We start from the raw sequence: 26516 nt of genomic DNA, 5'->3' as shown, positions 1-26516 counted from the left end.
TGGAGTCAAGGCAGAATGCATTCTTTCTTATTAGTCATATTGAATTTTAAGTATAGCTTTATTAAAATTGTGTAAGCAGAAAGGTCTCGATCTTAAACGTCACTTATTTCTTTTCTCCAGAGATGCTGCCTGACCTGCTGAGTCACTCGAGCAATTTGTGTCTATTCTTATTAAAATTGTACTTTTTTTCACTTTTGCGGGAAGGAATTGCGTATGGCCCCCTTACTTAGAATTTAGAGGTATAGCACGGAAACATGTCCTTAGGCCCACTGTTCAGGCTTATCATCAATCACCAGTTCACACTTATGCTATATTATCCCACTTTCAAATCCATTACCTACACATCAGGGGCAATTTACAGAGACCAATTAATCCACAAAACCACGTCTTTGGGATGCGAGAGGAAATCCACACGGTCACAGCAAGAATGCGGAAACTGTACAGAGACAGCATCCAACCGCAGGATCGAACCCGGATCCCTGGGGCTGCGAGTCTGCAGCTCTAACAACTGCACCACTGTGCCGACGTAACTTGAAAACAGAGCTGGCTTGCTATTTTATTTTTTTTAAATGTAGAAAATGTTCTAATGTTCAAACTATTATCATTCACGCATTATTTCTTCATATCCGATTTGGAAATATTTCTCAGCAAAGAAAATCAAAATTAGTTAATTCTCTAATTTACTGGTTTGAAGGGAGTGTTAAACAGGTGTTCTGATAATTCATTGACTGTGAAAAAGTTGGTGAAGTTGAAAGATACTGTACTGTATAAATTGCAACTCTTCTTTCCCCCTTATTCTACTTACTATTTCGATGAGCAATTATTTCACCCAACTGCACTGCCCCAGCGTTCCATCCCAAATGTGAGAAAAGCTACACAAATACAACCTTTTATAAATAGGTTGACAACCCAAATCCTGAAAGTCAGTAGTTCAATGTGGTGCAGACCAGAGACTCTGCCCTTTTGCCACCGGATTACCCAGTTTCCCTCCAGACGACTAAATGTGGTGAACAGTTTAACAGAAGCAGCATCGTGACCGATGCATACTGATGCATAGCAGAGTTCTGATGTCAAATCTCAAAATAACCATTTCAATTTTGAAAAATAGATTCAAAGCATTTATCATCATCTGCCTGCATTTATGTGTAGATCTTCAGAAACCTACTCTATATTTACCTAGCGCAATATAAATATTAAATTTAGCAGAGAAACGTAGAGATCATTTCCATTTACAGATATTACAAAGGAACAAGGCCTTGAAATTATTTTAATATTGCCATCTACAACACTAATGTAAATATTAATAATAAATGTGTTACTTTTCAGAGAGTGAATATCTGAACAGGACAAGTGACAGGTACTCAATAAATGAGTAATGCAGAAATGTCATTAACATTTCACAATTCACTTTTAATATAATGGTCATCTGGTCATCTGGATGGTCATCTGGCTTTTCAGACTTCAGGGCACTTGGGGCAATTTAAATATTGGCCATCTTAAATTAACTGCCTTGATTGGTTAGTGGGGGAGGGGGATAAATAAGGTAGCTGAGAGCTTTGTGCCGCGCAAGGCATAGGACTTGCTCATTAAGGTACAATGGGAGAGCAAAATATCTTATTTACAATTGAAATTGAAATCAAATTCGAATATCATTTGGAGTTAATGCATCAAATACTCTTTAAATATCTTGTGTCGTTTATTTGTATTGCAGTGATGTTTTCCTATTAATATATTGGGGTGAACAAGCAGTATCTGTATTTAGTTCCAAGCATTACTATCCAAATAACTTCATCTGGATTGATAGGTGGTTACTGGTGCTGAATTCCATCTCAGGAGATTCCAAAGTGATAATTCCAATGGTCAGCTGAAACTCACTCACTGGAATTTTAACTTAATTGGGACAGAGTTTCAACTTAATTGATGCCATAATTCTCTGAAAATTAAAGAAATATAGTTTAATGTTCTTACATTTCACAGAAATCAAAGTGAAAATAAAACATTTGGTGCATATGGAGTTAACTAAATAAAAAAACTCCATCAGTAACACTAAAGAAATTCACAGCATTTGCCAAAGGCAGTCACTAATGAAAAACACATTTCAGCATGCGTCATGCAGAACTTTCCACTGCTGCAGTATTCACTTCCAAGATGTCTGGAGCACTCATTACTAAAATGCTAAATCTTTTTTGCACAAAATTCATAGGGATATTGGCTTCTTTGTAATAAAAGTTTTTTATTTCTAAATGTTAGTGCCAATATTAGTTAAATATACCTTATCTTTCCCCCCTAATGAAGATTCTAAACTTTATTAATCTTATCGTTTTGTACCAGTATGTGGGTGGCAGCAGACAAACCACTATTACAACCAAGCTATTGCAGTAATCCTGTGCCATAATTACTCTTTATTAAGAATAGATTTTACTGCAAAAGAAATTGCTTCATACGTACCACGGCAAATACCTTTTCCAGGGATACACAATTCCTAATTTATGTACTTTAATAAGAACACCTGGAAAAAGTGGAACAAAAAAGAAATACGAGAGAGATATATTCATCGGAATATATGGTCCCCCAGTCAGATCTTTGCTATATTCATACACAAGACCATTGCCATTGTTCCCAGAAAGGTATTAATCAGTTTAAAACAAACGTTGATTCTTGCTTGTAAGGTCCCTCTTTATGCATCGGCCACAAGCACAAGAGCCGCAGACACACCCTGGCCTCGGCGCTATCCTCCATGAATTGTTTGATAGCAGTCTAAGGCTTTCATGCCATCAAACTATTTCACCTAGAATTAATTTAATTTCTTTACAAAATAAACATTAAACCTCAGATAATGCAGAGTGGGAGATATAGAGCTACATCTTTCTAATAGACCTGGCACCCATAGACTTGGGATCATTAATCCAGACTAGGATATAATCGCTCAGACTAGCATCCTAATATTTTCACTTATGTGTGTAATTTTCATAAATGAATCTGCATTATACAGGCTAACACTCAATTGGATGGCAAAGTCCAAATTGGCCAATTCCAATATTCTGTCAAAACACTGGTTAATGTACTCCCATGCAAGTTGCTGGATAATAATCAGGAGGGGTGCTGTTCAGCCAGAAATAAAATCAGTTAAAGTACTCTGCAAGCTCCTAGGAACACTGGCGATAATTGCAGCACCCAGAAAACTCCGGAGAACAATTAGGTCAATTGTAAACTATTGCAAATACCAAGGAACTAAGTAGTCAATTACAGTGCATGCAAATGCCAGGCAGCATTCAGGTTGACTGCAAACTTTAAGGAACACCAGTCAACTATAGCACATGGTAACCACATCCCAGACCAAGAAGCTTGCAAGATTGCATGACTGATGAATCATACCATTCGTTCTCATTATTTTTTCCACGTTTCCAGAAGAATTATATTTAATGTTTAGCTTTCTTAACTCAAAATTTTCCAGAGTGGGAGCATCACAAGTATTCTAGAATACTATTATATTTTAGAAATCAAAGATTATCCTATATTTTTTTATGATCATATTGCCTTGATGGATTCAGTTCAGACCATCTCACCTAATTAGCATATGCATTCAACTTTTAAATGATCAAAACATTTCCTGGATAGAACTTGATGGGTCACCTCACTTCAACCACTGTCTTTGGTTTTAAAAGACAAGCTACCAATAATTTATTAAAATCAAGAGTCAGACCCATTTGTTCTAGATCATGAAAATGTAGTGCATTTTCAGAAATTTGTATCAATTACTCTCCGCCTTTCAATGAGGTTGGGGTTTGACCTATCTTATTAGAACTCATAGTACTTTCGCCAGAGTATAAAATGCTAAATTTATCATACAGCAGTGCTTTCTTTCGTCGGATTTCACAAGGTTCATCATTTTTAGACCTATTTTCTACTGGGAAGTTCAGATTTTTATAGTGTCACAATGACACTAAGTACTTGCACACTCGTATCGCTCAGAGTAACCACTATCTTGTAACTCATTTATGCTGTATAATAGAATGTAACCTTGAGAATTTAGAGGCGGCAACTATGTTTGGTGAATTCACCCCATTCAGAATGCCAGACAATCTAATCAGGAACAAACAGACTGCAAAGGTCCAATCTTCGTGTCTCACCAGCCTGTCAAGCAACTCCACTTTAATTCTTGTAGTTTTTTACACAGAAAAGAAAATCGGAAAAGCTAATTAAAAAAAATGTATTTAAAAATAAATCTTTCTAACAAAGGTTTGTCCGATCATCAATTCAAATTTGAATTATATAAATGTTTCCCTGTTTTTTGAAGTTCTGACTAGGTGGCTATGCCGAGTGCTGTTTGCCGGGCTATCGTTAACTCTGAGCCTTCTCCTTGATGCTGTTGATCTTCAAGGGAATGGTTTAGAGTAAATGACAGCAGGGGCTGCAATTTAATCCTAGTATCTCCACAGCACAATGCAGAATTAGCTACACTACTGGGCCATCTTCATTTAAGAGGCTTTACAAGACTAATAATTGTTCCTGGAAGTGTAGAGGCTGAAACATTCAAATAAAGAACTGATTACAATTTCTTAGGCAATTAAAGATTCAAATCCAAACCACATATTCAGTAAATAATTAATTTGTTACTAATCTAAATACAAGGCATTTTTGCAAGATAACTATTTTTGTCCATGCACCTGAATTAAAAGGGCCACTCAGTTTATTGAAAATGTAACCAAAGAGATTAATTTCAACCGGATGAAAAAGAAAAAACAGCCATGATCCATTCCACTCTCCCTATCTGAATCTCTCCACAAAAAAAACATTTATGTTTCCAGCATCCCCGAGTTTCAGGCAAACTTGGACGAAACTTTATTCAAACACAAGTAGTCTAGGGTAGACTTGCTCCACTGGGAATGTTAACACTGCTGCTATACTCATCCAGAAGAAGCTTTTGAAACAAATGCACAACACATATCCAAATTTGCAGCAGACACTTTCGAATAAATCAACTGGGAATATACAGACACCCTCAAACGTTCCTTTAACATGTCATCTTAATTTAACCCCCCCCATAGTCCCACACCAATCCAGAGGTCTGCCGCTTATTTGCTAACAGACCAGGAGGATGGCCCTAGTCTGTAACCATAATTTACAATCATCAAAAGACTATTTCACCCAATCGCCTCAGAAGCTGACAGAGCTTTACACTAGCCAGTTTGGGATGCAGATTATGAAACAGAACTTAAAATGGAAAACTCATAAGAGAGACATTCCATATCCTCAACATTCCATGTCCTAAACGTGCCCTGGGCTTTAAACTTTAAGCTTAAGTTTAAAGCTTATGTCAGATGGTAAAAAATAAAACTTGTTTATCTAATATTTATGCACCCAAATTCTCATGCAACTGTCAGCATTTCTAAGAATATTAAGCAATTTCAGATTTATTTATTTTTTCTTGCAAAGTAAGGGTGAAAGGATATTTTAGTTTATTTACATTTTACACAAGGCAGTCATAGGCACCATTCTCTTTGGAGATTTGGCACTTTATGTAATGGTGAGTACAGGCAATCTTTTGATTTTGTTTTTCTGAACTTTACATTAATACTCTGGAACCTTAAAGAACTGCAGTGCAAAACATTGTTATTTAAAAGAATTAGGAAATTAAATATATTGGCAAATTATTTACATGCTTTTTGCAATTCTCATGCAACGGGCATCCTATTCTTGCCTCATTCCCCATGGATGTTGGATGGCCAAGAAGTACACTGTACAAGTAATTATTTTGACACCATTACCCAATGGAAACCTACAATTTCATCAGAATCCCAGAAATTTGAAAAGGACCAGAGCTTATTGTTTTTTTTTAAAGCAGATTGGAAAATTAAACTGGATCCAGTTAATTTTGTGCTCTTGCCTGATCTTTTATCATGTTAAAATGAAATGGAGAAAGGGTGAATGTTGAAAACAGTACGTATAACTTTGCAAAAGCTGTGCTAACAATGGCTAGTCCTCCCCACTGTAAATATGACTGGAGTTTAAGATCCCGAAAGGTAAACAATTTATCTTTGTATTGTGACATTATTCATGTACTGGACATCCTAGCTTAACACAAAGGAAAATATCAAATTTCTTGTCCGTCAAGTGAAGCAACCATTACATTAGGTTCTTTTTTCTAGAAAAATAAATATTCCTAATATACTGTTAAATATACATTTCTCAGACTTATTCTAGGGTTGTTGCTTCTGATTCAGGAGTTTATTGGTATAAGTTTCACCTGAGAGTCTGGAACATGAACATCTGGGGTGACACCTTTATGCAATACTGAGTGATACTATCAGTGCAATATGTGAAACTGCATAAGGTGGAAACAAGAAATCCCATGATACCATTTAGAAAAAGACCAGGTGTTGCCTCTGGGGTTCTGACCAAGTGACCATTAATCATCACTTGTGAACAGACTGCCCAATCTTTACCACATGCTGTTTGTATGAACGTCTGATACATAAACCTGATGTTATGTTACCTCCTGCATAACAGTGACAAGTCTACATTAAGTATTCCATTCATTACCATGGTCTTTTGGATATCCTGTTAGACATACTGTGGAGATTGCACGCATCTCTTTCATTACACTAGGTTCAGTTATGAAATTTTATCTGCAAACCAGATTTCTTACATTCAGAGGTCCTTCCCAAAAAATATTGGTGTGCCTTTATTGTACACAAAATAATACCACTAGAATGTAAATTGAATCAAGATACACCATTAAAATTTAAATCTTTAAAACGTGCCCTGGGATTTTGTATGTAACTGACAAGGCAATGACCCTCTTTCCCCACACCCGTTCCCGTCCACCTGCTTTACATTTCACTCCTCCTTCTTTCCTTTTCTGACACCATTTTGTTTCCATTTCACCAGCCACTCACTCCATCAATCTGCCAATCACTCACCTTCACCTACCCATCATTTGCCACTCACACCTTTATTTTCCAGCTTTATTCCCCCTACTCCATCAGTCTGAAAAAGGGTCTTGAACTGAAACGTCAACTGTCCATTTCCCTCTATAGATGATGCCTGATCAGTTGAGTTTCTCCAGTTGTTTGATTTTTGCTCCTATGCAACTCCGTTATACCAAAAATTCAACTGAGTGCCAGGGAATGAGAATCACATACAGGTACTAAACTGGCTTTCCTAATAGACTATCAGTGGTCCCTGATTCAATTTCATGATGTGGTGGAATTCAAAGGATATTAGTCCAGTATCTCACCCACTCGACAAAGATAACCTATTGAGGAAAAAAAAGTCTGTCCTTACTCTCTCTTCAAACAAATATAATTCTAAGTGACACAAAATACAGATAACATTTTGGCTCAGGACCCTTCTTCAGACTGGTTAAAATAATCATAAATCACTTCAAGGAGGTTATCTTCTATTAATACCTAGGAAACAATTCAACTTTGATTCTATGTTTTCTGAGCATCAATTTTTGACAACAGTTTCCTCAACATTTGACACCATTCTGATATCATTACTGGAATTTCTTCAGGACTGTTCTAAACATCAGTCTTTTATTCAAACGATAAGTAGGATTGTGCTTATCGTTTGAATAAAAGACTGTTGTTGAGAGATCTAATGTAAGGCAAGTAGGACTGTGCTTGCCTTACATTAGATCTCTAAATTAATTCCAATTAAACTACACTCCTGTGTAGATGATCAGCCATTCTTCAAAGCACTGAACATCCATTGCTCATTGAGCAGAACATTGCAAAGATTCGCAACTCATGATAAAATGTGGTATTTTGGTCTTAAGTGGATATACCAGAGACTATGTCCTCCAAGTTTTATTTTTAGCAGCTGGGAGGAGAGTTTTCTGGCATCAATCTCATCAATGTTTTTCAAATCTTGTATATTCAATATCTTGCATTCCTGGATACTTCAATAAATAAACGTCAGGTTAGCTCTCTTCAGAGGACAACCTTCCGTCAAGTGCATCTACACTGCATGCCGTTGTAAATTTTCTTCAAGACACCAATCAATTCTCACCAAAATCCTGCAGAATTTCAACTTGACTTTCTTACGTTTGGACCCCATACTCTTCGAACAAAGGCTTGCTTTATATGCTTTTTTTCCCTGTCTTATGAACCAGCATCCAAAATCTGTCTGACAACTTTTATTCATTTCTCACCATTTAAAATGTATTATTTTTTCCCTTCAACTAATGCACATCACATTTTCTTATATTATTCTCCCTCTTATCCGCTCACTTGTCTTTATTGCTTACAGATTATCTGAATCCTTCTCACTTCCACTTAGAGCTTTGTATAGAAACATAGGGGATAGGCCATTTGGCCCTTCGATTCAGCACCGCCATTCAATGGTCATCTAAAATCAGTACCCCATTCCTGCTGTTCCCCCATATCCCTTAGCCCTAAGAGCTAAATCTAACTCTCGCTTGAAAACATCCAGTGAATTGGCCTCCACTGCCTTCTGTGGCAGAGAATTCCAGATTCACAACTCTCTGGGTGAAAAAGTTTGTCCTTATCTCAGTCCTAAATGGCCTACCCCTTATTCTTAAACTGTGACCCCTGGTTCTTGACTCTCCCAACATCGGGAACATTTTTTCCTGCATCTAGCCTGTCCAAACCTTTAAGAATTTTATATGTTTCTCGAAGATCCCCTCTCATTCTTCTAAATTCCAGTGAAAATAAGCTCAGTTGACCCATTCTTTCATCATATGTCACTCCCAAGAATTAACCTGGTGAACCTAGGCTGCACTCCCTCAATAGCAATAATGTCCTTCCTCAAATTAGGAGACTAAAATTGCACACAATATTCCAGGTGTAGTCTCACCAGGGCCCTGTTCAACTGCAGTAGGTCCTCCTTGTTCCTAAACTCAAATTCTCTCGCAATGAAGGCCAACATGCCATTAGCTTTCTTCACTGCCTGCTGTTCCTGCATGCTTATTTTCAGTGACTGATGTACAAGCAGATCCAGGTCTCGTTGCACCTCCCCTTTTCATAATCTGACATCATTCAGACATTAAACTGCCTTCCTGTACCTGCCACCAAAGTGGATAACCTCACATTTATCCACATTATACTGCATCTGCCATGCACCTGCCCACTCACCCAGCTTATCCAAATCACCCTGCAGCTTCATAGCATCCGCCTCGCAGCTCACACTGCCACCTAGCTTTAATTCCCTCGTCTAAATCGTTAATATCTATTGTAAATAACTGGGATCCCAGTACCGAGCCTTGCGGCACCCCACTAGTCTCTGTCTGCCATTCTGAAAAGGACATGTTAATTCCTACGCTTTGCTTCCTGTCTGCCAACCAGTTCCCTATCCATGTCAATACCCTACCCCTAATACCATGTGCTCTAATTTTGCACACTAATCTCTTGTGTGGGAACTTGTGTGTGGATCTTATAATCAACAAACTTAGATAGAAAGACAAGAGTGCAATTTAGCCAAGTCACTAATATAATCTGTGAACAGTTGAGAGGAGCCCGTACTGATCCCTGTGATATATTTTTAGTAGGCAGCCAATCAGAAAGTGACTTGTTTCTTCCTAGTCTGTTTTAACCTTTAAACAATTGTCTGTCAATTCTGATATGTTACGTCTTGAACAAGATGTTGGTGAGGCCACATTTAGAATATGGTATTGAGCTTTGATCACCCTGCAGGGACATTGTAAGGCTGGAAAGAGCCCAGAGAAGATTTCAGAGGATGTTGCCAGGGCTTGAGGGCCTAAGCTATAGGGAAAGGTTGGGCAGGCTAGGACTTTATTTCTTGGAGCCCAGGAGGCTAAAGGGTGATCTTATAGCGGTGAATATGATCTTGAGGGGAATAGATAGGCTGAATGCAGTCTTTTACCCAGAGTAGGGAAATCAAGAACCAGAGGACATAGGTTTAAGGTGAGTTCTAGAGTCAAACAGCATGGAAACAGCCCAACAGCCCATGCCAACAGATTCCCCATCTACACTAGTCCCACCTGCCGCGTTTGTCCATATCACTCTAAACTTTTCCTATCCATGCACTGAGAGGGGGAAAGTGTAATATGAACCTGAGAACAACCTTTTCACATAGTTGGATATGTGGAATGAGCTGGCAGAGGAGGGAGGTACCATAACAATATTTAAGAGACTTGGATAGGAAAGGTTCAGGGGGATATGGACCAAATTCAGACAGGTGGGTCTAGTGTAGATGTGGCACCATGGGCAAGTTGGGCCAAAATGCCTGTTTCCGGATTCCACTCCCTGAGCTCATATTTTATGTCAATCTTTATATGAAAATTTAAAAAATATTGTTCAAAAATCAAAATATATCACATCCACAAACTCACTTTTCGCTCCTGCTAGTTACATATTAAGAATACTTAACCAGACTTCTCAAACACAATGTTCCATTTACTGACTCTATCTAACCATGTTCTGGGTACCAACATCAGCACAAGCAACAATGCTAATTGGTCTGTTCCATGCTCTAAGTTCATTATAATTAATTTACTCAATGCTCAAGGAATTTTATTTCAATTGCTTCAGATTATATCCAGGAAATTTCTTTTTAAATTTCCCTCTCTGCAAACTAACCAACAACAGTTCCAAAAATTAAATGTAAGACATTCAGTCTGAAGGAGGGTCTTGGCCCGAAACATCACCCATTCCTTCTCTCCAGAGATGCTACCCGTCCCGCTGAGTTACTCCAGCATTTCGTGTCTACCTTCGAAAAAAATAATCCAATTGATTTGCTTTAAAAAATAATGGAGAACAAAGAGTTGTCATTAAAAAAAAAAAAAAATCAAATTTTCATCAGTAGGATGTACTTGAAGTAAAACTGTGTCTTTTAAAACATCTTCAAAATCTGAGTGTTGCAGATTTCAGTTTGTCATCCAGTCTGAAAGGTGATGCCTAGTGCAGAATGAAGCTGAAAATCTACATTCCGCCCCCCCCCCCCCCGTCTGTGGAGTAACTTATGCCAGCCAGGACATGCAATGGGTTTCAGTGCTCCTTGTTTAGGATCAGAAAGGTGGAGGAATGCACAAATACTTCAACGGATCCCTGCCCTGTTATTTGGCAATTACCAACTTCTTTTTGCATGAAAGTATAAGATTAAAAAAGGGTTTCATAAGATATTATGGACTGTGTAGTTGGACAGTTATAGTCAATTAAGAACAAATACTAGTCTCCACTCCAACATTCATCCTTCTTGGAACAGGCTATCCCACCTTCCTAACTGTAGGACCAATGATTGGCAAGGAATCAGTAGGGAGACAAAAATGCTGGAGAAACTCAGCGGGTGACGCAGCATCCATGGAGCGAAGGAATAGGTGACGTTTCGGGTCGAGACCCTTCTTCAGATTGATGTGGGAGTGGGGGGCAGGAAGAAGAAAGGAAGAGGCGGAGACAGTAGGCTGTGCGGGAGCTGGGAAGGGGAGGGGAAGGAGGGAGAAAGCAAGGACAACCTGAAATTGGAGAAGTCAATGTTCATACTGCTGGGGTGTGATTGAGGGGTGGGGTGGGGCTGATAACATGACCTATTCTTGAATTTACAAGGATTATAACACCAGACTCCTCTTTTAAATGTCAATATCTCTTAATCTGACTGCCATGGAAAGCTCAAAACAACATGTTTCTTTTTGTCATATTTGCTCTTTGTGTGATGTCAGATTGAGAACATATTAGTGAGCACTGAAAGTTGTGCGTGCAAACATTCTTGCTAAAATCCTGTTGGAGTGGTAATTGGGTGGCCTACTATCCCCTCTGGATTATCTAACTTCACGAGAAGAACGTAATATCCTCATGTAAACAATTCAATAATTAAGCAGCCATGAAACATTGGAAAGGAATATGTTAAATTATTCAATTCAATGCACCATGCCAGTGTGTCAAGTAGACTACTAATGTGGCTAGTTGTCTGGATATAAAATAGGTGATAAGATTGTAGATTTTCAACATGCCTTCCTCCTACCACAAATTGCCATACCACCTTATCTCAGAATTTTACCTTTGACAAAGTTACCTGAATATCAGTGTATCTTTCAGTGAATTTCAGTGTATCTTTCAGCAGATGCTGCCTGATCTGTTGAGTATTTCCAGCATTTACTGTCATTTGGGGAGGGTAGAATTCTTACATGAGGACAGTTAGATTAGAGAGAAAGTACAAAACAATAATACAGGATAGTAAAATGACAACTAGGGTCTGTCAGGAAGAAGCAGCGTACAAAACAGAGCATAATGCAAATTAGCATCAGTGGGGTGGTGGGGAGGAAGAATGGCAAAACATTTAAAAAATGAAAGCTCTTTACCTGAATACACAGCATTGGCAGCCATTAACTCAATTAATGGCACAAATAGAAATTAATGAGTATGATCTTAAAGACACAAAATAAGAAAGATTGGGAACAAAAAAATATCAAATATTTTGTTTTTTTAACAAATAGGCAAAACAGAAATGGAATAAGAAGTCCTGATGGAGATTTGGTGGAACTGAGAAAAAAGAAAGTGATAGAAAAACATGTGTAATACCCCCCTCCCCATCCCAAACAGTGGCGGCAGAATATAAATCACAAAATCAGCAAATCAAATGAGCCATAATAGCATGGAAGAAAAATTAAATCCATATAGTTTTTACAATGTTTTATTGGATTGGTATGTTGAGGAGCCAAGACCATAGGCTAATTATGATTTATTATTGTGTAATGACAAAGGATTGATTGACAATATTATAATTAAGAGGTCATTTAGAGGACAGTGATACTAATATGAAATTTGTAAATAAAAATTGAAAGTAGTTTACTTCAGTCTGAAATTGAAGTATTCAATCCGAATAAAGCCAAAGTAGGCATGAGGTGTGCATTGGTGATGGCAAATTGGGAATCTATATTAAAATGTATGACTGTAAACAAACAATGTCTAATATTTAAGGAATTAATGCATAGCTTACAAGTTACATATATTTAAGGCAAAGAAATAGGAAAAGTAGTCCATGCATGGATAACAGAAAGTAAAGATATTAAAATATCAAAAGACAAGAGCCCATAACGTTGCAAAGTAGCAGTAAATTTGAGGACTGGGAACATTTTTGAATTCAGCAAAGCGGCCAAGGCATTGATCAAGAAAGGAAAGAATATAAAGAGTAGATTAGAGTGTAACAGAAAAACATATTGTAAGAGGTTTTACTGATATGTAAAAAGGAAATTTTGCCAAAGGCAATGAAAGTCCCTTAGTGACAAAGTTAAGAGCTTATTAGAGAATCAAGAAGTAGAAGAGAAAATAAACAAATATTTTGTGACCATCTTCACAAAGACAGAGAAAATAATAATGAATTAAAAGGTCCACAATTAATAAAGTTCAAAGGAATTAATCTTAATTTGTTCTTTTGTTTTGTACTGATGGAACTGAAGGACATTAAATTCCCTGGACCTGACGAACTGCATCCAAGGGCTTTGGGCAAGATAGCTATGGAAATGGAAGATGATAACTGGTACAGCCACTAGAATTTCATGAATGCTAACATAACGGCTCAGATTTGAAGGTAGCAGACAGACCCCTATTATTTTAGAACAGGAGAGGAAAAAACACCTGGAATTATACAGAATTTAGTTTGACAAAAGCTGACGGGTAAATGTTGTAATTTATTATTAGGTGTGGCAATGGGAAATTTGATAATAATAGGATTGGATAGAACTAACATGGATTTACGAAAGGGAAATATTTTTTGTAAGATTTGAGGGTTTTTTTAGGCTTTAACAAGCAGTAGACAAAAGAGCGAATGAGTTAATGTTGTGTATCTGGATTTTCAACAGTCTTTCGATAAGGTAACAAATAAGAATGGTTAAACAAAATTAAAGTGCACAGTGATAAGTTGTAAATGACAGATTGATGATTTGTTAATGGAGAGAAAACAACTTTGGAACACACATTTGAGTTGGGAGGACATGATTAGTGGGTTGTCACTGGAATCATTGTGATGATCCTAGCTGTTCACAAACTATTTCAATGATACAGATGGGAGAATCAGGTACAATGTATCCAACTTTGCTGACAACATAAAACTAGGTGTCAGCATTGCCCTTGACAAGAATGCACAGAGGCACCCTAGAGATTTAAGAATAGGCATGGACATGGTAATGTAATGTGGAAAAATTTGAGGTCATTCGTTAGTGTTTAAAATAAAAAAAGTTGTTTTATTTTAATTATGAGAAACCAAAAGGTATTTGTATTCACAAAAACCTGGAGAACCTTGTATACAAACCAGTGAAAATCAACATGCAGTTATAGCAAACAATTTGGAAGGCAACACTATGTTGGCCTTTATTTTCAAGGCGATTTCCTCAAGTACTAAATAGAGATCTGGTGAGAACAGTGTGCGCAGGTCTAATCTCTACCTGACGAAGGATAGAAAAAACAAAGTGAAGATGCACCAAACTGATTGCTGGGATGTTGAGCTTTCTGTATAAGAAATACTTAGGGAGAGTGGGTCTATATTTCCACGTTCAGGATAAGGATTAAATTGAAACATAAATAAATTCTGGTGATCGTCACAGTGACCAAGGGTTAAATCCTGACCTCTGATACAGTCTGCGTAGCATTTGCATCTTCTCCCTGTGACTGCATGGGTTTCCTTCTGGCATCTTCCAACCACACACAAAAAATATTGATTGATATGGTAATGGGCACTGTAAATTGCCCCTAATGTTTAGACGAATCATGTAATCTGGAGAATACGAGGAGAGTAAAATGGGTTAGGGCAGGGTGTAAAAAATGTGTAGGTAGGAACTGCAGATGCTGGTTTACACCGAAGATACGAAACAAAATGCTGGAGTAGCTCAGCGGGACCCGGGACACTCAGCATTGTGTATAAAAATGGGTGCTTCATGGCAACACAGACTCAGTGGACAGAAAGGCTCATTTCTTTGCTGTATCTCTCTATGACTATAATGGGTTTCAGCGGATAGATGTGGAGTTAATGTTTCCCTTGGCTAGAGTGTTAGAATCAGCCTGAAAATAAGAATATAGCCATTTAGGACCCATTGTGATAAGAAATTATTTTACTCAAGAGTGCGATGGATCTTTGGAATTCAATACCCAAGAGTACAGAGTATATTCAAAGATCAACTGTATTTTAAACACGAAGAGAATCATGGGATATATGGTTGGTGTGGTAAAGTGGCACTGTGATAAAATATCAGCCATAATGAATGTGGGACAGGCACAAGTATCCTAACCTTGCTATATATTATGTTCATAATGAGTAGGAAGGGGCTGCAGATGCTGGTTTAAATCGAAGATAGACACAAAAAGCTGGAGTAACTCAGCGGGTCAGACAGCATATGTGGAGCAAAGGAGAGGTGACATTTCAGGTCGAGAAGAAGGGACTCACCTATTCATTCGCGCCAGAGATGCTGGGTGACCCGCTGAGTTACCCCAGCTTTTTGTGTCTATCTTATGTTCATATGCTATGTTCTGTAGATACTGCCTGATCCGATAGTTGCAACATTTTGTTTTTCCTTTTACTTAAAGCACTATAAGATCTATAATGCCGCAGAATTAGTCTTCTGGGGTAATATTTTTGCCACCTCAGTAACACTTGGTGACTGACTATTCCTGTATTGAGCAACTCACTAGGAAATGCTAGAGGACAATGTGAATTTGAATTGAATTGACTGCCCAACAAATATTCAACTATCGACATGTATTATATTTGTTGATCCTTCATTCAATGTATTTGTAAATTAGACAAAAGCACAGAAGCATCTATTGACCATGCAACATCCAAAGAATGTTTTCATCTGACTAATTATGCCAAATCTCACGTAGATAACCTGCAGCAACCAAGCCAATCATCCTTAATCATTAATTTCCAATTACATAATTTAAAAAAGTTCTTAAATTAACAAATTATTTAAATATAAGCATATTTTGGTCATCGAGCATACCATGAGGCAAGAATTGTTCAGACTTATAAGTGCAAAAATAAATCAAAAAATGTTTGTTCTGAATTCACAAAAATGCTGCTTCAATAACAATGAAATGTATCCCTTATAAGCAATCTTCCTTCTAGTTTGCTCTTGTTTGGAAAGGTAATATTTTGCAATGGTTTAACTTCTCATGTATCAACAATCTTTAACATTTCTAAGTATCCATCTTTCCTGTGTGAACCCAGAAAGACATCCGCAGGCTGTTTAACTGCAGAGAGACACAAGTGCCTTACTCAATTGAAGTACACATACATTTCCAGCATGGAATGCTGAAAATGATCAGGAGTGAAAACTGTAGCAATTTCTTTTGCTTTCCCTATCATTCTTAAGGCCGATATTTGGAAATTCCAAAGTGGGTATATAATGATATAGATGCAATTAAATGCAGTTTCTATATTTACAGAGGTTTCATAGTTTACACAAATCTTTTTAAGGAAACTCAGTGCTTTAAGGTCTAAATTAAGCGTCATCTTGTGTCAGTTGAAATTCAGTTAGTGCTTTCGTCAATTCAAACTATCAGTAGAATATTACCGGTGAGATAGGAATTAGAAATTACATAAAATAGAATAGGAGCATTGGAATGAAGGCGATCAAAGTGGATGACATTCATTTCAAAAATATTCATCAGAAAGCCAACTACCTCAAATTATCACCCCTTTCTTTCATATAGAGTGCAAAAATTACTACATAACTCGAGGCAGAGGTACTGTTTGCAGAGACAGCACAATTCTGTCGCAAATTCTGCTTGCTTCCATTAAGTACCTACAATCTGCAGGCACTTTCTATATCACCGTACAAAATATGTTCTAAACCACATTCCCCAGACTGCAAAAGCCATTGCTGCTTCTTTGTGTAATTGATATAATAACATTAGGTGTGTGGTATTCTCCGCAGAAGTACAAGAAAACCACCCACATGCAGCATTCGCCAAAAATAATGAAACTATGCAAAATTAAATCTGTGTTGAAAGATGTTAATAGCTTTAGTCTAAAATATCATGCATAATTATCTCCTATTTATATATATATATATATTTAATATATTTAATTCCATAGCTGATTCCTTTTGTTTGCTAAAGATCAGGAGAAGGCCTACACCCACTTGCTCAAATTTAAATCCAGTTATTAGATAGGTAAATTAAGTTAAAAAGAAAATCAAATAAATTACCGAACCAACACAACCGTACACATGTTTCAGTCACCACAATGACCACAATAATTTATAACCCTAAAATATGGATGTGAAGATGGGAGCTGCCACCAATCTTAAAATTATTTGATTGTAGGTCAGTGAAAATGATTCAGACTGAAAAGCTGTTTTTGGTTGATTATGGCTCCCTACATCTCTATTTAACAGAACTGCTGGAAAAGCACAAAATAGCATACACGTACTAAAATGAGAAGCAAGTTCAGCACGCATAGGGTTAAATATCCTGTGCTTTGTCTCGATTACTGCAGTATACAGCAAGGAGAAAGGGTTCTTTAAATAAATAGACGTCCAAACCTCCTTTTTTTTTTACACAGGACAAGAACATCTGTACATTTTTACTTCACCGGTCAATTTAGTTAATTCAACTGAATTCAGTTTTCAGTGACATGGTCACAGGAACTGGTTTATATATATTTTTTTAAGCAATTTGATTTTCTGATGCATTTTACAAGTCTTTATGCCCGTGAATATGGAAAACACAAGTAATGCAAGCAGTCTCCCTGATAACCAACAGAAAGCAGAGAGCTCGGCAGACAATAGAAGCAATGATTCATTCTGTACAAATAAAACTGCACGGCACAGGCACATGGTTGAACTCACACTTTCCGCAAACATTTAGAGACAACAGCTAAAAATACTGAGGTATACCTGTGAAACCATCGTCTTTCTCTCCATAAACCAAGCAAATCAAATGTGAGCAATTTCTGATTTAGCTTGACTTTGAGACACAGATTGCACAGATTGGCCCCTCTCTTTCCTCTCCTGTTATCTTCCCCACAGCAACTCCCAGATCTTGGCCAGATGGCTCGTGCGGGCTCCGCCTTGCATGCCATGGGCTATTAATCACAACTAGCCACACCCCCACCAACCATTCCACACCCCCACCACCCCCCACCCCCAGTCTCCGAACCTGATACCTGATCCTCACAGAAAGAAAAAGCAGGAAAGCCAGCCCAATGTCTGCACTCTCCCAGCACTCCCTGAGGTGAATTAAGACGACATTTCTCCACGCAGCCGCTTATTATGCCAAGCCCAGATATGTTAAGATTTAACTTCTTACCAACCTTATGGAAAAAAATACATTTCCTTTCTTCATTTAGGAGCACTGTTTTTCCGTTCTCAAAAATGTTAAAAGGTTTATAACAACCTGAAGTACTTCAAAGGCATATGACAAAGCTGTTCACTGAAAATCTCCCCACAAATATGAATATCTGATTACTTTGCCTTTTTTCGACACCTAAATGGTATCTTCCATTTACTTTTTAAAGGCTTGATGGCAAACAATTCAGTGGACCAATATACTGAGGCGAAATCACAAACCATTTCCAAATGCAATTCATTAAAAAGTACTCAGACAAAGAGCAGCTCTCCAAAGCACCTCATTGATGCCCACTTACATACAATGGACGGCTTTAAATGGTTAAAAAAGATACTGATTCTTAGATCCAATATCTAAACTCCCAATTGCATTGAAGTGCCTGTAAAGGAAAATAGTATAATATTCTCACATCCATATGGTGGGGGGTTGCAGGGAGAAGATGGGGGGAGGGACAGCTGATGCCCAGGGTAGTTTATGTCTGATTGCTCATAAGACAAAGAACACATTTACTTTGCACATGTTCTACATTTATGACCCATTGATTAATCACTTCTGAATCTGCAAAATAGAGAAGCAGGTTTTGCAACTTTCTCTTCCTGATGCTTATACTCATTAGCATGTGAATTCCGAGATCCCAGCCCCCAGTAACACCTCACCAAGAGGCAAGGCGAGAAAGTGCAAGGCACTCATTTAACCACTGTTGCTTCCACAGGTGATTCTGCATTGAAGACAAGGTAGATTAAAAAAATCTGGAGAAACTCAGCGGGTGAGACAGCATCCAGGAAGCGAAGGAATACAAATAATATTTCATTAATTTAGTACCTTTAGTCAGGCAAACGCCTCGGTTGCCATGCTGTGAGAACGGAGAGGTTGAGAAGGAGTTTCTTCCCAGAGGCCAGCCGGACTGTAAACTCCTATCTCACCAGGGACTAACTTTACTGAACGTTTTTCCTTCCGCCCACAATATTTAATATGTAAAAGAATATGTGTGTGTTTATGATTGTGTTTATAGTTTGTTTGGTTGTTTGTTTGTTTGTCTTTTTGCACAAAGTCCACGAGCATTGCCACTTTTCATTTCACTGCACATCTCGTATGTGTATGTGACGAATAAACTTGACTTGACTTGACTTTAAATACAAAACCTTTTAATTGCTTCATTGGAACAGAGACATAATTGACAGTGAGCACGTGTTATTTTGGACCAACATTTGGCATGGGAGGTTTTTAGAACCCATAAGGAAAAAAAAATGATTAAGCATTTGAGTTAATGGAAATCAAGAGGTTACATCAAATAAAACTGATTTTTTTTAAAGCAAAACAAAGGACATTTATTGTCACATACACTAAATGGTGCAGTGAAATTTGAGTTAACATGCAGCACACAAATAAGATAAACACCACACTTTAGAATTTAACATAAAACATAAAAAACACCTCCCCCACGGCAGAATCAGCATTTCCCATTGTGAGGGAAGGCACCAAAGTTCAGTCTCTTCCTCTGTTCACCCGTGGTCGGGGCCTATTGAGGCCTTCGCAGTCACCGCTACGCCGGCCCGATGTTTTCAGGCCCTCGAACGGAAGAACACTCTCAGCAGCCCCCGAATCAGCCGCTTCCTACCGGAGACCGCGGCTCCTGAAGTCCACAGTCCGAGCTGGGCAGAGATATAAACATAGAAAATAGGTGCAGGAGTAGGCCATTCGGCCCTTCGAGCCTGCACCGCCATTCAATATGATCATGGCTGATCATCCAACTCAGTATCCTGTGCCAGCCTTCTCTCCATACCCCCTGATCCTTTTAGCCACAAGGGCCACATCTAACTCCCTCTTAAATATAGCCAACGAACTGGCCTCAACTACCTTCTGTGGCAGAGAATTCCAGAGATTCACCACTCTCTGTGTGAAAAATGTTTTCCTCATCTCGGTCCTAAAAGATTTCCCCCTTATCCTTAAACTGTGATTCAACGCTAGTGACCTCGGCGAGAGATCCCAGGCTCCGCGATGTTAAAGTCAGTGCCTCCAGCGGCTAGAAAAGTCAGCACCGCCAGTGGCTGGAAGCTCCCGCCGCCCGTGGCTGGAAGCTCCACAAACCACAGCTCCATGGTGTTGAAGTCTGCAGTCACAGCACTCCGGAGCTCCAACACGGCGATTCCCAGCAAGGCATCGCGCGCTCCGCGATGGAATCCCGTGCTGTGCCGCTGCTGAAGCCGAAGCTCTGGCCGGACTCCGGCCGCGATGAGGGGGCGAAGATGCGGCTCGGAGGATAGACGCATCCTCGACCAAGAAGTGACTAAGATAAACGGTTTCCCCCTCCTCCCACATAAAAAAGACCAAAGACCTCCAAAAACAAACTTTAAAACAAACTAAAAATAACAAAAAGGATGAGAGGACAGACAGCTGCAGGCGAGGCAGCCACACTCAATGGCGCCACCACTCGGAAAAAAAACCCCCAAAAACAGTCAAATAGCCAGAGATAATCAATGGACATAGTCTGTATGGATTCCTAAAGTCTATCCATAAAGTTTTTCATAAGAATGTTAGTTTATGAATGAGGGCAAACAACTGTGCAGGTTAGGAGATTGGTTAGGTCTTGAAACATGGAGTTTGTTAAGTGGGTATGGAATAGACTTTGAAAATTAAGATGCCCGACAAGGACCCATATCAATAAACTATATTTATTGATTACATAATTTACTGAAGTGCAGCATGAGCAAGTCAGCAATGACACAAAATCTTAAGGTATTATAAATGTTGTAGATGGCAGCATAAAATGACAGGAATAAACAGATCCAGTGAAGAGGCCAAGACTCTGGCAGAGGCATTTCAATGCAGGCAAGTTATTCATTTTGCATCAATAAATTCCTCTTCGTTTAGTGAAAAACAAGACACAGTGGAATTCCAAAGAGATTTCAGAGTCCATGCATTACAAGTATAATAATATGGAATAAGAAAAAAATCAGAAAGGCTAATCACTAAATATAAAAGGCTAGAAAATAAACTTGAGTTACTTTTTCTACAGTTATATATTCCCTGGTTCAATCATATCACTGATAGTCTGCCTAGTTCTGGGCATCACACCTTGAATGCAATGATCTTTTAAGTGTGTATAAGATTCATCAGAATGTTACCAGAGCTTTAGGTAGCAATGTTACAAAATTTTGAGATTTTAAAAATCAAGTCTGCAATTTATCCCATCAGATAAAGCATAAAATAAGTTTAATTTGACACCTAATTCACTTTCATATCTCAAGTATTTAAAAAGTTATGGCCATTTTCATACTCGGAAATTAGCATCTTGTTCCCTATTGATTTTCTATGGACATAACAAAAAAGCTGTTATCGTGGACAGTCAAAAGCCCATAACTTTCTTAAAAATTAAGAGAACTGAATGAAATTTTCAGTTATCATAGATTGAAGCATTCTGAAACAAATATAAAATAATCTTACTTGGATGACCTGAAAATAAAGCATATAATTAGTTAGTTACCCAATTGTAGCTAATTCCAAACTTCAATTACTGGATCTAAACATCTATCCATTTCTTAATAAATGATTAACATTTTTAAATAGCCTAAGTGTCCAAATAATATTTACAAATAATTCACAATAAAACATGATTTTAAAATCTCATTTACATTAATTTATAGGCCAAATGGAAGGAATTTAGTGTTCAATTGCTGTAAATTAATGTCCATTTAAATCAGCTTTCCAGTGGGATCCTGTGGAACGCGCTGGTTTAGAACGTTCACATTGCGGTAGATTTGTGCCCTCAAATGCCCAGAAAAATACTGCGGGATATAATGGGCCACAAATTAGCTACTCGCAACATTAAACTTTGTATAAAGGGATCTTAAGAAGCCCTTTTTAACGTAAAAATAAACAGCCTACCTTCCGTTTTCCTCTGTATGAGATCCGGCCCGTTGTCGGCGGTCGCGGGTTTAGAGGATCATTTTTAACCTACTATAACAATTAAATAAAGCCCTTAAAACTAATAATAGCTCAAGCGAGGGAATCTTCCAGCGATTTTTCGTTAATAATTAACTAGGCTGAAAAACCTCGATTTGAACAGCCTAAGGAAAATCGCGTTTTAAACCCGCCCCCCTCTAAACGGCGCCAAAATCGCGCACACGGGCTGGGACAGATTTTCGGCGACCTTCAGGTACGTTTTGCAACATACCTACTTTAGGGGTTAGATTCTGATCAGATATTACATTAATATTATATTCCCTGAAATACTAACACTTAATAAATAAAAACTCTGTCCATTAGTTTTGAGTCTAGGACAACAAAGAAAAATAATCAAAACCAGGTCACTCAAGATAGAAATTTGGAAAGGGGAGGGAGGGCAGTCTAGTTTTAGAATCCTCTGCCCAGGGGATAACTCTGCATTTGTTTGTTCGTTCGTTCGTTCCCGTTAAGACACGGCAGCTTGTCTTTTTCTTTCTTTTTTTCCGCACTTTTAATTTAATTTTAATTTCAAGTTTTCGTGTACCTTGTTGTGCATTGTGACTGTTGGCAGACCAATTTCCCTCCGGGGATGAATAAAGTTGTATCATATCGTAAGACAATTAGTAAACCTGCTCCATCTTTCAATCAGATTATGCGGATTTACCTCCTTAAATCTACTTTATATCTTATTCTCATAAGCTTTAACCCCTTCAGTGTATAAATCCACAATGATTATAGACATGCCTGAGATCAATGGCCAAGCACCCACTGGTCTCCAAAGCAGAGAATTCTAAAGAATCATAACCATAAGAGTAAAATGTCTTCCCATCCCAGTTTATGGGGCCATCTTCTGGCCATTGCAACAAATAAGATATATGCTATTTCAACTAATTATTTTTAATGTAAGAATGGATTTTTGATAGCCGAGCATTCCCTCCTTCATTTACTGAAAACAGAACATCACTGGTAAGCCTACGTTTGTTGTCTATCTCTAACAGCCCTTGAGAACCTAATAACATGCTGCATCCTGGAACTGCTGTTGTCCTGTTGGGGTGAAGGAACAGCCTAAGCATCATTGATTAAACTGTTTCAGAACTGAGACTGTAAAAAACGAATGGTGATATATTTTCAATTCAGGATGATGTGCCGCTCAGAGAGGAAGTTGGAGAACATTTTCCTACATGCCTTCTTCCTTGTCCTTCTTAATGAGCAATGTCAAATTTGAGAGGTGCCATCAAAGCCACCAAGCAATTGTCTACATGGCACTTTATAGATGTATACAATGCATTCATTGTTTGCCAATGGTGGAAGAATTACATGTTCTTGGTGGTGGATAGGATGACAATCAAGTGAGCTGTTTTGTCCTTAATAGTATAAAGCGAGGCGTGTTATGGACCCAGCATCAGGGAAACACGTCTGCCAGCCCACAAAATCATTATCAACCATCCAAACACGCATTTATAGTATTTTTCTCTTAAATTAACTTTATGTTCCCCATATTCAATGTAACTCTCCCTAGATTCTACCATTCAAGGGAATTTATCAGTGGCCAATTAAGCTACTATCCCCTATCTTCAGGATGTAGGAGGATATCCATGCGGTTACCAGAAGTACTGGAAATCAGATTGAACCCAGGTTGCTGGGCCTGTGCTCTACTAGCTGTGCCACTCTGTACTCAGAGGTTGCACTCTTGAGTAGATGGGGCATCTTGGTCAGCATGGGCAAGTTGGACTGAAGGGCCTGTTTTCACACTGTATGATTCTATGACTGAATCGAATGATAGTGGAACCTTTTCCTCACCACAAATTTAGCTATGCCCCAACTTTACACAACTTGAGTGGCTTGTAGACTTTTAATCTGGTCATTTGATTGTGGAATTACTTGGGTCTATCTATCACTGTTTTTGTTTAGCATGCAGTTCTTATGAATTTGAAGTATTAAAGAGTTGACAGCTTTTTAAAAATATATACAGTTGGCGGTGCTGCAGCATGCTTTTTTACACTCCTTATGCATATTCATGGCGGATGTAGCAGATCACAAATATTATAGATTGCAGTTGAATACAATTGTGCTGCTACTGACAGCTCACAATATCTCATGGTTGGCTGATTTGGAGCTGCTGGATCTATTCTGAAGTACTCATTTACCATGATCAGTAGTGCTACATGACAGAAGCAGGATGTCCTTGGTCAGGTCCGGCTTTTTTGTATCAAGGATTGCTCCCACACTATTATGATGGACAGATGGCTCTGTAATGGGTGATGATCAGTTTAAGCAGACCTTTCCCTCTTTTCTTTGCTCTGAACTTTCATAACTTAGTTGCCTAGGTGTAGGGTAGTTCTGCTGAACTGCTCTTGATAATGGACGTTGAAGTTCCTCATCTGAAATACATTCTGCACCTTAACCATCTGCGATGTCCTTTCCAATGTATGACTACATTCCATAAGAATTCTGAATTAGTCAGTCAGCATCAAAGACGTCGGGTCTCTTCTTATCTACCCTGCTGGTGGGATGGGACATGCCCAGCAACTGTGAAGGAGGAGTTTAGAATGTTAACCTAAGGAATGTTTTCAAGGGAACAACTGTGTTAGACATTTGTTCAACTAGATTGTGGGACAGCTCTCCCAATTTAGACTTCAGTCCCCGGACATTTGTCAGGAGGATCTTACAAGGTCAACTGTCCCAGCAGTGACTTTGCTATGTCCAAACAGATGTCTTGGTCAATGCTGGATTTCTGCATGGTTTTATTCTTCCTTTCGTTTTAACGCATCACTTTTTTTTAAAAACAGTTATGCTATCTCAATTAAAAGAGTAAATCACATTGCTATTGATCTATGCCTAGTTTGGAAAGCATATCACAAGCTGAAATTAGATGAATTCATGAATTCAGCTGTCCCATCGTCATAAAACTAGTCTTTTTTAAAAAGGAACATAATTAATTAGATTCAAGTTCCCCATTTTGTGTTAGGAGTTGAACTCGTATCTCCGGTTTGCTAATCCAGATCTTTGGACAATAAATCCAACAATTTAACCCCTGCAACACATTCCTTAATTAAGGGACATGATGCCAAGCGGATGAATTAGAATTGATCTCAGTCATGATTTCACTGAACCACCTCGCCCGCTCCTGTCCCTATCGTTTAATTCAACTACATCAATTATCACAATATCATTCAGGGGATTTTTTTAAATCAACAAATTATTTAACACCAGAGATCAGAAATGCACCATGTACACAAATCAAACAGTTAACTATCTCTCTCTAAAATGACTGTCTGGGAATATGTTAGTATGCTCAGGTAATCCTTGAAAAAATACATTTGTAGCTTTATGTTTATTTTATTGTTTAAAATTGTCTTTTATCACTTTCAGACCAACTATGAAAGTTATTTTGAACCTTAGATATTAAACCCTAAATTCCTCCATGTTTTAAATTAAAAATTTCACACATAAATAGCTGCACACACTAATGGGGAAAGTAACCTGGATTTGAACTTAGGGCATTATCATTAGATGGGAAAGGAACAATGGCATTCAAAATGTTGTTAACTCAAACAAAAAAGTGAGACGATTCATTAAAGTAGGTTTGCTAAGTTCATGACAACAGTTAATACTTCCAAAACATATAGCTACAATTCCAATGAATTCTAACATTGTGAAAATATTAAAATTAGATCCTGACATTCCTATTCAACTATAGTAGAATGTAGCAGTTTGAGCACAGAAAAGTGCTATTTCTGATTGATGAGTTGGGATTGCTGATATTTACAGTAAAAATTGATAGTGTTGGAAACACTCAGACAACCAGACAGCATATGTGGGAAGAGAAAAAAGCCTTCAAGCAGAATCATTTGTTATTTACTGTTGATATCTAACTGGGTTTGTCAAACCACTACAGTTCATACTATGCAGATCATGTGTACTGTCTGATTAAATGTTTTCCTCAAATGTTGCTATGACGCAGCTTCTTGAAGCATAGGTGTATGAATCTCTAGATAATTTGACCAAGTGTCCATCATTATAGGCATGGCTAAAAATTAAGCATTGACAGATCATTCTGGAAGTTTGCATGTTGCATCAATTGCAGAGTTAGTTGTCCCAGACTCCTGCAGATTAACCTTTTGGAGAAAGGAAGATTCAAGACAAGGTATTGACAAGACAAGACAAGACAGCTGCCCATTTAAATTTCTAGATTCAAGCAAAAGAAAATGCAAAGAAGTTAAAAATAGCAAAGGAATCTCCCATACTTTTTCCTCCTACAATTGAGGATAATTACATATTTCGGTATATTCCCAGCTCATCCTCTAA

The 26516-nt window shown here is 38.0% G+C and overlaps 1 protein-coding gene across 10 annotated transcripts in view; it reads right to left on the bottom strand.

The window, feature by feature from the left end:
* LOC116966763 (RNA binding protein fox-1 homolog 2-like) overlaps positions 1–26516 on the bottom strand; it is a 209913-nt gene that overhangs the window by 70845 nt on the left and 112552 nt on the right. The window contains exon 1 of one of the 10 annotated variants that reach the window (XM_033013090.1): positions 17813–17970. The exons of the other annotated variants lie outside the window; for them this stretch is intronic. Within the exon in view, the coding sequence (XP_032868981.1) occupies positions 17813–17839 (27 nt within the window). The 5' untranslated portion in view covers positions 17840–17970. Of the gene's footprint in view, positions 1–17812; positions 17971–26516 lie in introns of those variants that run through there. 10 annotated transcript variants of the gene reach the window in all.

Source organism: Amblyraja radiata, chromosome 38 (genome assembly GCF_010909765.2).
Source record: "Amblyraja radiata isolate CabotCenter1 chromosome 38, sAmbRad1.1.pri, whole genome shotgun sequence".
Classification (NCBI taxonomy): Eukaryota; Metazoa; Chordata; class Chondrichthyes; order Rajiformes; family Rajidae; genus Amblyraja; species Amblyraja radiata.
Note: the sequence above shows the minus strand (reverse complement) of the source record. Positions and strands in the feature narration are given on the sequence as shown.